The sequence below is a fragment of the Pseudorasbora parva genome, chromosome 1 (assembly GCF_024679245.1).
Source record: "Pseudorasbora parva isolate DD20220531a chromosome 1, ASM2467924v1, whole genome shotgun sequence".
In the NCBI taxonomy this organism is placed as follows: Eukaryota; Metazoa; Chordata; class Actinopteri; order Cypriniformes; family Gobionidae; genus Pseudorasbora; species Pseudorasbora parva.
This window is the reverse complement of record NC_090172.1, coordinates 39,725,190-39,738,213: the sequence shown is the minus strand read 5'-3', so window position 1 is coordinate 39,738,213 and position 13,024 is coordinate 39,725,190. Positions and strand designations below refer to the sequence as shown.

At 39.7% G+C, this 13,024-nt stretch overlaps 1 protein-coding gene across 6 annotated transcripts in view; it reads left to right on the top strand.

Moving 5' to 3' along the window:
* The window catches only part of plekhg4 (pleckstrin homology domain containing, family G (with RhoGef domain) member 4), a 104,167-nt gene that overhangs the window by 28,705 nt on the left and 62,438 nt on the right, over positions 1-13,024 (top strand). For 4 of the 6 annotated variants that reach the window (XM_067440397.1, XM_067440399.1, XM_067440398.1 and 1 more), the window contains exon 2: positions 4,546-4,730. In XM_067440397.1, the coding sequence (XP_067296498.1) occupies positions 4,546-4,730 (185 nt within the window). Of the gene's footprint in view, positions 1-4,545; positions 4,865-13,024 lie in introns of all 6 variants that reach the window. The other 2 variants (XM_067440401.1, XM_067440400.1) reach the window with 1 other exon arrangement.

Here is a 13,024-nt window from a genome sequence, read left to right as displayed (position 1 = left end):
GGGAAGTCTCCTATGTGCTCTTGCAGAAAGGGCTCAAATAAAAGCTAGATGTTTGAGTTTCAGGGCTTCCCGTGCGGTTTCCAGCAGGGGAAATTGTTGACTTTTTCAACTTGATTTATATACTTGTTGAATGTGGTTCAATTATTGATTGGAGTCCTGTCAATGTTACTTAAGAAAATCAATATCCAAGATGGCATTAAAAGGAGCTGGTTAAAAAATTGCTTAAACCCAGGTTACATTGAACCATTCATATCTGGCAGTTTATCAACAACTGAGTTACATTTGTATGCATATTATAATATATCTATAGAATGATATCTGAAGGATCATGTGACACTGAAGACTGGCACAATGGCTGCTAAATATTCAGCTTTTCCATCAGGAATAAATGGCATCCTTATTTAATAAAAATACATATGCAGTGTAATGGTCGGGGGGAAAAACTGCAGATGGAAAGAGGCATTCCGAATTCTAAAAAGAGAGAAAATGGATTCTGAGGTACAAATAATTAATACATTTTTCAGTTAAAACTGTGCTTTAAGATTCAAATTAAATTTGAGGTGCTTTAATGCAGTTTAGAGCAGCTGTGCATTTGACTGAGGCATTGACCCCACTCTGCCCCATGTTCACTTTACCCCTCACGGTCTGTCTTGCTCCTTGTCGGCCCCTTCTCAGCTTTTACACAGTGGCGAGCAGATCAAGTGTCAATCACTCATCTTGGACAGCATTTCTCCTCCCACTAGAGCTCTGTGTCTATTCACTGTGTCAGCAGGGAGCCAGTCTCTGGGTGTATGTAGTGAAAATCTGCTTCCTTTTTAAAAGCCCTGTGTGGTAAACGTTCCTGACTCATTTCTGTTCTTACAAGTAATTAAATTCGACTGTATGATGTATTTTGGTAAATGTTTTGAATTCAAAAGAATTGTTTCCACTCATATAATCATGTACTAGTCAGTTAATGTCACTTAAAGTATAAGTCAGTTCAGTTGGATGTGATTTTATATGATTTATTTTAATATTTTCACTTTACATTCTAATTATAGTTTAAGTTGTAGTAATTTTAATGTGCTTTTGTCATTTCTACCATTTCTATTTAGCTTTATTGTTATATAGCTAATTTTTAGTAAATGTAGTACTTATTTATGTTAGTTACCAAGCAACATTACGTTTTTCATATAATTTTTATATTTTACTTCAGCTTAATTTCAAATACATATTTTTGTATAGTTTTGCTGCGTCCCAATTCGCCTACTTATACTAAGTCCTAAAAGTATACTCTTTTTGTGAAGAAAAGGTATATACTTTTGAGTGTGTAGCAGAAAAGTATGCAAGCTTTGGGACATACTACTTCACCTTCTTTAACGGACTCTGTCGCTTACGCCGCATTCACACGGGGCGTAGGCGTTAACGCTTCCCATTTACTTTGAATGGGTGACATCATCCGTTGCCGAACTGAATTGTGGGTTCCGTCGCGGCGCTTCACTCGCGTTGCAAGCGGCAGAAGTTGAAGAATTCTCAACTTTTCAAGCGCCAGCGCAGGCGTCATCCAATCAGATCGCCGTATGCAAATATCCTACAGCAGACGCTAGCCAATTGCGTTCATTACAGCTCCGTGAACCATCCAGACCATAGACCGTTAAAAATCCATACGCAGCTCCTGGACCACTACGTGATATTCTTCCCGCTGTCGGCGCTTTTTCAGGATTTAATGTACTTAACAGCTTCGTGCACCTGTGCAGTGCGCTGACAACAACTACACGGGCAATCGCACTCACACATACAACCAAATCGGCATCCATTTCGTCTTACAGACTAGCTGTCATAAAAAGGCGCTTTTTTGTGTTGTGTTTTGGTCCAAGCGGTAAGTTAATGTGATTGGCTGTTGTCACTATGACGATCGCGTCAGCACCCAGCTTCAGCCACGCCCTCCGTCAAGCGTTAACGCCTACGCCCCGTGTGAATGCGGCGTTAGTTATGTGCATCCCATCACCGTTTAACTGCCCTGTAAGGCATCGTCAGATTCGTCACAGTTCAAATCCTCCACATTCAGATTAATCTCCTAGCGTATCGGAGAGAAATGTTGCCGCTCGTTGATCTGCCATGTGTGTGTGTCTTTAATGCAGAGACTCTCCTGATGTGTTTGCAGTTTAAATATAATGATGCATTTAAATGTTAGTGGCCAAACGTGTCATTACAAAAGTTCACAATGCTGCTGCAGGTGAAATATAATGTGGCCAACACTGAATAAATATATTTTTGTCAGGTTAAAAAGTGATAGTTGGTCACTCAAACCCCTTTATCTTAACTTCTCTACTTAACCGTCAAACTCGCACATCTGTCATGTTTGTAGTTTTTTAACGCTTTTTATCCACGTTTGTAGTTCTAATCGAATCCTCGTCCAACTCGCAATGGGTTGTGGGCAATATCAGCCATTAGAGTGCCCATCGATCCATACTTCGAATTCGGACCGGAAATAGTAAACCATCCGGGTATCTTTGGAATCCACTTTTCAACATACTACAATTTGGGACATACTAATTCTATTTTCGAATACTATTTAGGATGGATAGTATGCAAATTGGGACGCAGGGTTTTAGTTTAAAGGCACAATATGTAATGTTTCAACATAAAAAATATAAAAGATCACTATATCTATGTTATATATTTTTTAAAGTTGTGTGTTTACATTATCCCGACAGTTCCAATTAACTTCTAAATCCAGAGAAATTAATGTTTTAATTCGAAGACACGGACCGTGTCTTTATTTCCGTTATGTCGCCCGTCTTTCACGTCATATCCACGTTTGCGTCTTGCTTCCTACGGAACTCGGCGTAACCGCCAAACTCAAAGAGGAACACTGACAGTATAAGGGGAACACCCGTATAAAAAAGTCTGTATGATAATGGATCATGACTACTCTTTGCCTGTACGTTTTGCCAGCTCAATAAAGCGCAAACGTACGGGTGAAAAAAAATGACCCGAGAAGATTTTGGGACAGTAGAAGAAGCAAGAGACGTGTAAACCTTGGAGAAGCCTTTGAAAGATGGCGAAATCTTCGTGACAAGCTCGGACTGCAGAGAGATATGCTGATCTCGCTTTCGTTTTAATAAACAGGTAATTTAAGTAACCATTCAGCTAACATAATAATCATATAATCATAACATGCTGTATGTTTGCATATTGCATAGCGATCTTGACCACATTGAGACGCGTTTAGCTGAATACGTATACATTTTGTATTGCATCGGCTTTTCAAACAGGCGGATTCTGTGTTTTTGGAGACTGAAACTGAGACTTTTTAAAACTGATAGTATATTTCTATCCGTATATTTGGTGACACGATGATGTCATGTGTAAAACGCAGATGGACTAGCTATTATTGGTTTTATATGTAGCTGGAGAAAGTAACGTTAGCTTCATAAGGTAATATGCCACAAGGTGACCGTCACTTTTATTATATGTTAATACTAGCTACATATAATATCGATTTAATAATGATCTACTTATTCATATTATTCATATATCTCTGAGTTCCAAAAATAAATGTTTATTAGAATGATTGATGAACGTGGGGAGCGACACAGCGCGTGTTCCAATGAACAACGTATTGCTGGTGCTGGTTCTCTCATTTACTATTTTATGTTGGTAATGATAAACTAAATGAAATTTATTTCCTTATTGAACAGTTGATATACAGAATGTTCGACAATCACGGATGCCATGTCAACATATCTATAATTTGAGTAACTCAAATTATGATGCGCGGTTAATATGTCAACATAGCCTACCAACTTATAGGTATGTTGACATAGCGACCGCCCGCACAACATTCTGTCTCACACATTAGCTAACGTTACTGATAAGTTTGTTAAGTAATGGTAGCTCGCTGCTATTTCATTAGATTGACATTATACAAAGTGAAAAGCCGTAACTAAACTTAACAGTAATAGAGATGTAATATAACAATTACCTTGTCAGTGAACATGTTTTCTGCTGGAGATGCCAGATTCGCTGGTTGACAGTGACAATGACAACAACTCCCATGAGCCCACGCACTTTCCCGACGTCATCAAAGTACGTCTGTTGTTATTATTTTGAATGAGTGACCCCTAGTGGCCAAAAGTTGCATACTGCACGTTTAAATAGAAAAACTGGCTTGATGATTTTAGCTGATCCAATTTTGTTGTTGTTGAGATTTGTAAAAACCAATCACAATTTAAACGAAGAGGATGGTTCACCTAAAAATGTAAATTCATAATTTAAACACTTTTTTTTACACACAAATTAATTTCTTTCTTCTGTAGTAGTAGATATACTGAAAAATGTAGTAGTGCCTATTGACATAAAAAACACAATTGTCAAAATGTCATGTTTTGTGTAAAGAAAAAAGAAATAGTCATACAGGTTTAAATCTACACAAAGAAAAGTAATGGCTTTTTGTTATTTGGGTAAGTTATACCTTTAATACTTTTAATTGTAAAGCACTGCATACTCAATGTGTAGATTGCATGTTAGTGTTGACACTTTTCCCCCTATTTTTTGTTCCAGCTTATGTAGAGTGTGATGGGGAGGGCCTTTTGAGCTGTGGGTGTGTCCAGAACTTTCCGAGTGACAGGCAGACAGGCTGTGTGAGAGGGGAGGGGCAGAGAGTGAGGGGGCGGTCTCTACCTCGTGAGCTGCGGCAGTGTGTGTGGGGAGTGTGTCAGTGTGTCGGAGACCTGCAGTTTGGAAGGGTTAGTGAGCAACACACAAACTCGTCCACTCAGCACACATGCACGCACACCCACATACAAACGCGGCACAGGACGCCGCCGGACTCACTGGAAAATGAATCTAATGAAGGGAGGGACAATTATCCTGCAGCATGGTGAGTACAGACAGCGGTGGAGTTTAGAGGTGCTAATGGCTTTACCTTACAGGGGGTTGAGACGGGGGAGGGGTGGGAGAGTGGGGGAGACTTTAACTGAGTTTTACTGTACTGCTGATTGCATGTAAATCAACAGTGTGAGGATGAGTATACTAGAAGAGAAGTGGGAACATCTGTATTGTGTTGAAGTTTGCTGGTTATCTGTGTTTTATGTGAACAGAACCGTGGTCAGAGTGTGTGTTGGTGGTCTGTAATGTCCTTGACGCAGGTAAAGCAGTCGAGGGGAGTGAAACTGTGGATTCAGCATTAATATATATTCCACTGAGAGCTGACTGCGTCCTGCTGTTTTTCTGTAGGTTTCACAGAGTCGGCTTGAATGTGTCTGTGTGTGACCTATCTTCATGACTATCGGTGTCTTCCAAATGTGTGTGTGCGCTTAGGCCTGTCACGCCAGCTGTTCTCTGCATTACACTCTTCTCCTTTACATCTCAGCGAGCCTATAAAGAGGTCAGCCATGCAGAGAGGAAGGGAAGTGTGTATGTGAGTGCAACACACTTGGCCTTTCACTCTCTTAAAGGTGACTGCTGCCCTGAAGGTGAAGAATGAAGGCAATATGTTTCATCTGGAACCATATTTTTTTCATCTCCATCGTGTTTGAAATCACTGACATGTGTGGATTCAATTTAGCCGTGTCTTCTGTGTTTTGCCAGGTTGATATTGAAAATGGGCCCAGATGGAAAGAATGTAAGCTGGAAAGAGGGGCAAAATGAAGTGTTTAGAGTAGAAGTACATTGCCATTAGTACACTCGTATGCTCATTCATAAGTCCAAACCACAATTACGCTCCGAGCAGGTTGCGCTGTGCTACATCTGCTTGTTGAACCACAAACATTCATTGTTCTAACTCTTTATGAGGCACTTCCTCTGACCTGAAGTGTATCTTCTCTAAGAGCGCTGCTGGGCTTGTCCTGTAAGCAATCGCTCTGTCCTTGTAATTGAGTGAGCCGGGTACAATTTACAAAGTCAATCTAAACATCCAATCCCCCAAACTTCATATGGTTCAGTTTTTCAGGAAACACTGCAGCTCTGGCTCAGTGATCTGTAGCTTTTCATAGCAGTAGAGGTAACTGTGGAAACGAATGCGTTTACAAACTAACTAGCCTCCTGCTCGTTCATTCAAGTCCACCTATGCTTGTCAAGATGCTGGAGCCTTGTATTTTATTGTCCTTCATTGTTGTTGCTTTTTTAAAATATATTTTTTTTTATATCTGGGCAATTTGGCAGTGACGCGATCTAATTCAGCTCACCTCGCTGTAGAGACATTTGCCCAAGGGTCACTGGGTTATCTAGTAGCTGTGTTTGAAGAGTAGGTTTACTCAGATGCTTTAGTGAGGTCTAAGTTTTGTCCATAGATCTGTTCAGGAAGAGGGATTTTCCTGAGCCTGCTCTGATGTGTTAAACTTTAACCCTTCAGAGAAAAGCTGCATTCTTAGAAGATTTCATGACTTTTGACTGAAGAATTCCACCGCTCCATTCTTCAGGGGCTTCGTGAGGAAGGCAGCTGCAGGGTTTTGATGAATAGGGGGTCTCAACAGTAATAACAAACATCTTGTCCACAATATTTAATTTATAGGCATGTGTTTGTAAATGTGTGGCTTTATTTTGCTAGTAGGCAGATTTTGTGTTTGTGTGTGTGTGTGTCTGTCTGTCTGTCTGAGGGTTTACTTAACTTTGAGGCAGTCCCGAGACTAAGATAGTTCTTGGGACTGCCTCAAAGTTAAGTACACCCTCACACACACACACACACACACACACACACACACACACACACACACACACACACACACACACAAACAAACAAACAATATTCTCTTTAAATAAGCAAAAATACATTTATAAATAAATTTTGTCCTACACGCCTATAACTTCCTGTCCACTGGTCATCTTTGGGAGAACCGTTACATACAGACAACTCAAGACATGGAATTGCAAGAGAATGTTAATCAGTGCTAAGGGATTTTTTCTTCCTCCATACACTATAGTAACCACACTGATAACTGTAATGTATGGGATCAAGCTTTGACTTGTTTCCTTTGAGGCATTCATTTTAATCATCAGTCATTTTCATGCCATTTCATTTTCTCACACTGAAGTTACAATATGAGCACAGACTGTCTCCAACCTTTTAATTGTGTTTAAAGGGATAGTTCACCCTGAAATGAAATCAAAGCCATCTTTTACTCACCCTTCTGTTGATTCAATGCCGTATGTCCTTCTATCCCTTTCGGACCTCAAAAGCAGTAATTTTTTTAATTGTTCTTAACTCCTAAGGCAGTGGATAGCGATAATGATAAAACATTACAAAAATTATACAAAAGTATGATGCAATGATATAATGAGATGCCCGCCATATATGGAAAGTGTCCAGGAGGCATACTATAAGGTTTTGCGAGAAATAAACTATTATTTAGTCAAAACACTGAACTGAGCCGTTACTTTGTGCATGTTCCTGTAATGACTGGTACGAACCGTCAGCAGGCACGGCGCTCATGCTCACGCACTGTTGTAATGATAACCGGTGCACAATATTCACTTCAGGAGGTTTTATGCATTATTTCTTATCAAATACCTTATAGAAAAGACGAGATTGGCGTTTTTTTTTTCTTCTTTTGAGCCTTCTTCTTCTTTTGGCTGTTCCCTTCAGGGGTCGCCACAGTGAATCATCTTCCTCCATCTAGTCCTATCCTCTGTATCCTCTTCTCTCAGACCGACTACCTTCATGTCCTCCTTCACTACATCCATAAACCTCCTCTTTGGTCTTCCTCTTGACCTCCTGCCTGGCAGCTCTAACCTCAGCATCCTTTTACCAATATATTACCTCTCCCTCCTCTGAACATGTCCAAACCATCTCAACCTGGCCTCTCTAACTTTGTCTCCAAAACATTTCACATGTGCTGTCCCTCTGATGTACTCATTCATGATCCTATCCATCCTCGTCACTTCCAAAGAGAACCTCAACATCTTCAGCTCTGCTACCTCTAGCTCTTCCTCCTGTCTTTTCCTCAGTGCAACTGTCTCCAAACCATACAACATCGCTGGTCTCACTACTGTCCTGTACACCTTTCCTTTCATTCTTGCTGGTTCTCTTTTATCACACAACAGACCTGACACTTTTCTCCACCCTTTCCAACCTGCCTGCACCTGATTTCTCGAAATGTTGCATGTGTGTTTATCTTGGGTGCCATGACCACAGTGTGTGAGCATGAGCGCCGCGCATGCTGATGGTTCGTACCTGGTTCGTACTATTACAGTAACGTGCACAGAGTAACGGCTGAGCTCAAGTGTTTTAACAGTTTTTACTGAATAATAGTTTATTTCTCGCAAAACCTTATAGTATGCCTCTTGGACACTTTCCATGTAGCGCGTCTCAATGTATCATTGCATCATACTTTTGTATAATTTATGTATTGTTTTACCCTGGTCGCTATCCACTGGTGTAATAGGAAGGAGCGCGTCTAGAACTATTTTTTAAAATGACTGCTTTTGAGGTCTGAAAGGGATAGAAGGACATAGGGCATTGAATCAACAGCAGGGTGAGTAGAAGATGGCTTTAATTTAATTTCAGGGTGAACTATCCCTTTAATGTCATTTGCTGCATAGATATTTTCTCATATTCGTCATAGTCAGATGATTCCACAACATACAATTTGACCTATTATTAAAAAAAAATTAAACCCAAATACATGTGAAAACCACAGGTGAATGTTTCTATGGAGGGTGTTTGGTTTGTTGGGTTTAAGTTGTGCCGAGATGTTATATTCTAAAAGCAGATAACAGAACTCTCAAACGGAATATAACTGCATTATGAATCAGCGTATTGCTATGGAACTTGTTTTGGTGGCTCTTGTTGCTCCAAGAATGCTGTCACACCCTTTGGGTCTCTTTCCTATAACGTGGTAATCCCAACACACAAGGCAGGAAAGAAAAGCGTTCTGTGTGGAGCATTTGAGGAGGAAATGAATGGTCCATTTGTAGAGCAAAAGATGAATAGGATAAATAAGTATAATACATAAACATGTGCACACGTTTTAGTGACATGTAAACACTTATATTTAGGTGAATTCTCACTGCCCTTTCACACTCAGACATATTTTAGCAGAAACGTGCTAATGTACATCAAACTGACCTGTTTAGTTTACTTAGAAAGTTGCATAATTACCCTCAGAAACACATCCAGGTTCAGTTAAAATCTACATGTAAAGGCTGGGTAAAGGGTAACTGAATTTTCTAGAATATAGGCTCTACTTTGTTATCATGTAATCCTCTGAATTGTGTTTATGTTCACAGTTGGTGCCCATTGCTTGTGCCAAATGAAAATATAGGGACACCCCCCAACCCCCAATTTATGTAACCCCTTCCACATGACCTTACCCTGTCACATCCTGCTGAGTTCAGCCCCAGACAGTGTCTCCACACAATCCAGCTCTCAACCAATGGTGTCTCGCTTCACAATAGTAGAGGCAAGCCAAGGACTCAATCCATCAGTGGCAGAGGGCCAAAAGTCAGAGTTTTTTTTGTGTTTGGCTCATGAATAGGCTTTGATCTCAATGCAGCCGCTCTGAAGTTGTACACCGTTCTGGAGATTAACCCCAAAGACCCAAGGACTTAAGATTTTGAGTTGAGTTGTATATTTGACTGATTATGTGCCAGTGGGTTTAGATAGCGTCCCATCTACAGGTTTGGATTTCAGGGAAAGACTGATTCAAATTAGTTGGGATTTATTTTGAGGAGACACTTGAAACTAAAAGCTGCCGACCCCTTAATGAATTGTGTATCGTTTAGCAGCTGCCACTCACTCATTCGGGATTCTTTAAAATGGTAAATAGAGACATGATTTTGCCTGGAAATTAATTGGGTTAATCATAGCTTACTTTGTATAGATAGACTATGTCGAGCTGGAAAAGTTGTGTTAGAAGTTACTTTCAGGTAAAATATTCATTTTGTTGTCACCCTATAATATATTCTTCACAGATCTGCAGCATATTTTGAATAATTATGATGGTTGCAATATTGGACCCACAGGTGGGACGCAGAGTTGAATTGGTTAAAAGCAGCATGCTTAACCCAAGTATCATAAATTATTCTTTCTGTGAAAACAAAAGGCTTCTCTCAGGTGACGTATGCCAGACTTCTTCAGTCATTTAGTTCACTTAAACCCCTGCACAATCAGCTTCGAAGCTGGCATTCATTATCAAGTTAAACACCTCAAAAATGTCAAAATCCAATCAACAGCCAGTGCCCTCTATTTATTTATTTATTTATTTATTTATTTATTTATCTTCTGTAATCTGTTTCACTCCAATGTACGTCACAATATAGATGAAAAGATTCATTGCGACTTTGCTATTTGCTATATTCTTATACCATATCCTGGGACTGAGGAAGGAACACTTGAGTATTTCCTATATTGGATTTAAGCAACAGCCCCTGTACCATGAAACTGAGTTGATGTTCCAAGTGCTTCCAAGAACACTGTAGTATTACCATGGAAAATGTCCATAAAACCTGGTACTGTTAATGCAGTGATTTCATCAAAACTCACAGTGTTGTAGAAAATAGATTACCATCCCATTCCAAACTGCTGGTGTATGTTTTGTGTAAGTTGGGCGAGAGATTGAGCTGATCTGTTCTCTGTTTTAATTTCAAAGTAAGATAAATGAAAGCACACACACACACACACACACACACACACACACACACACACACACACACACACACACACACACACACACACACACACAAACACACATCTATTGGTCATACTCTACAAAGCATTCAAGAATGACTGTAGGCCCCAAATAGTGCTAATGAAGAACATTTGATTGTTTTGAGTCGACAGATGTAGACGGACAGAGCCTCTTATGAGTTTTGGCTTCTTCAGGCACACTGTTTACAGCTTGACGCCAGTGCAGTGGCTGTGTGAATCAGAGCGCTGGCCTGACGCCTCTGGACCAGCATGTGGGCCGTCTGAAAGGCTGCCACTCTTCAAGCATTCAGAGAACTCTGATGCGATAGATCTCTATATCTGATGCCATATATTGCTGTCACCATCTGAGAGTTGTTTTCCAGTACTCCTATATCTGTACATCTGCACAACACAGTTGTAAATAATACAGGGATTCAGAATTGACAGTGTTTATAGTTCTCAAGCAGTCTTCTGCACCGCTAAATTGACCATGTCCTAACCAGATTTTTGTCGATCATTCATTTAGTTTCTATTTATGCTGCCTTCTGTTGAGTAGCTCCACCCACAATAAAATATAATTTGTCCATATAACCATATAACACCAGATATATAGTGAAAGGTGCAGCATTTAATTTTTCAATTTGGACTGACAAATCGGTTATCGCTGTAAACTTACACCTTGTGCCTATTTGGGTGACTATGTGAATTATTATTTTTAAACACATTAGGAGGGTTTGTTGATGTCTTTGAGGACCGTTTGAACAGTTATGACTTGTGTGATTTCCTGTGGAATGTCAGACAGCTCTCATTTTTGGCCTTACTCATGCCAGGAATGTGTTTTAGCACTTGGCTTTTTTTTCTTCTGGTTTTTCATAACTCAATCTTAGTGATAATTCACTCAAAATTACACTTTTGTCATCATTTACTCACCATCATGGAATCTTAGCTATTTCTTCTCTGGAAAACAATGTATTTTGAAAAATATCTCTATGCTTTCTTTTTTGTTTTTGTACAATGACAACTATTTGTTTGGACCATAAACTTTTGTTTTCCACAAAAGAAAGAAAATCAAATCACACTGGTTTGGAACAACATGAGGGTGAGTAAATGATGACCACATTTTAAATTCTCTTTAATGCAAATGTTTTATAAACAAGATATAAAGTACCATGCCAAAAAAATCAACCCTGTCAACAGTTATAAATGAAATGTTGCTGACAGCCACAGCATGGTTCCATATTTAAGCTCTAATCTCAGTCCTTTCCTGTTCTTTTAAGCAAAAAAAATTCTCTGGGGATCCATTTTAATGGAAAAATGTCTATCCAGGTACCATTTTTGTAGGGAGCTAGTGGATAAATATTTCCTGAATGTGTTTTTCTTCTAGTGAGCTATATTTGAGCACTGGAAGGTGTTCCAGGTTGATGTGACCTCATCAGTGATCTGTGAGTGAGGTCAGCAGCATTGGACTGTCGTTTGTTATAGTGATGTGTCATGGTGCAACAGCTGCTTCACCTCTCCGGGAAGTCGATAGATGCTAAATGTCCGAAACCTTTTTCTTATCAGCCAGTTGACAACAGAGCAGGGAAATGTCTATATTGGGATTTGGGGGGAGAAAACGAGAGGTTTAAATACCTCTTTTGTGTTCATAATTCTCTATTGATATACCGCCATCACATTGTGCCCTACCAGTTTCCACCCTTTAAACCTCTGTGCCACTCATGTACAATTGCCTGGTCACCTGATCAGCTGGGACAGGACAAACACTGGAAATGGAACTATTTGTTCACTCTTCTGGTTAGCTTACATCTCTCTCTTTTTCTGTCACTCTTTTCTCTTTCACTGCATTGCCCTAATAGACAGCTGGTTCATTCTGTCACTTGTGCTGGGGTGAAAGTTCAGGTCCCCAGTGTTCTGCCCTGCCATACGCTGTCTCTCAGAGTCTGTGTGTGTGTTTTAGTGCCTTTGCACATATTGGATGCGTGTCTTATTACCTTACACATCTGTTAGAGCTCAGCTGCAGTTTTACGCAAATGCTGTTCAAAGAACAAGGTCTCTCTTATTCTTCTCATTTAAATTGACCCACATTTCTAATAGATTATCATTATATTATCTCTTTAGTTATGTTGTTCCATGTTGGGTTTCAAGGGTTCTTTGTCAGATGGCAGTTTTTAAGAACAAGTCTGAACGTCTCGCATTCCTATCGTCTATCCGACCACTAACCTATGCAGTACCTCTCAGACTTTAGTCAGACTAAAGCAGTAATTTATCTTTTAAAAATGCTCTAGTCTAAATCTTGCCAGTCAAGTTATGTGAAGTCGGGCAAACATGTACATCATTTTTTGTAGTTCCACTTCATCTGCATGCACGTCAGACTACAATTAGCCAAGGTGTTGTGCACTTAAAAACAGCGATAAA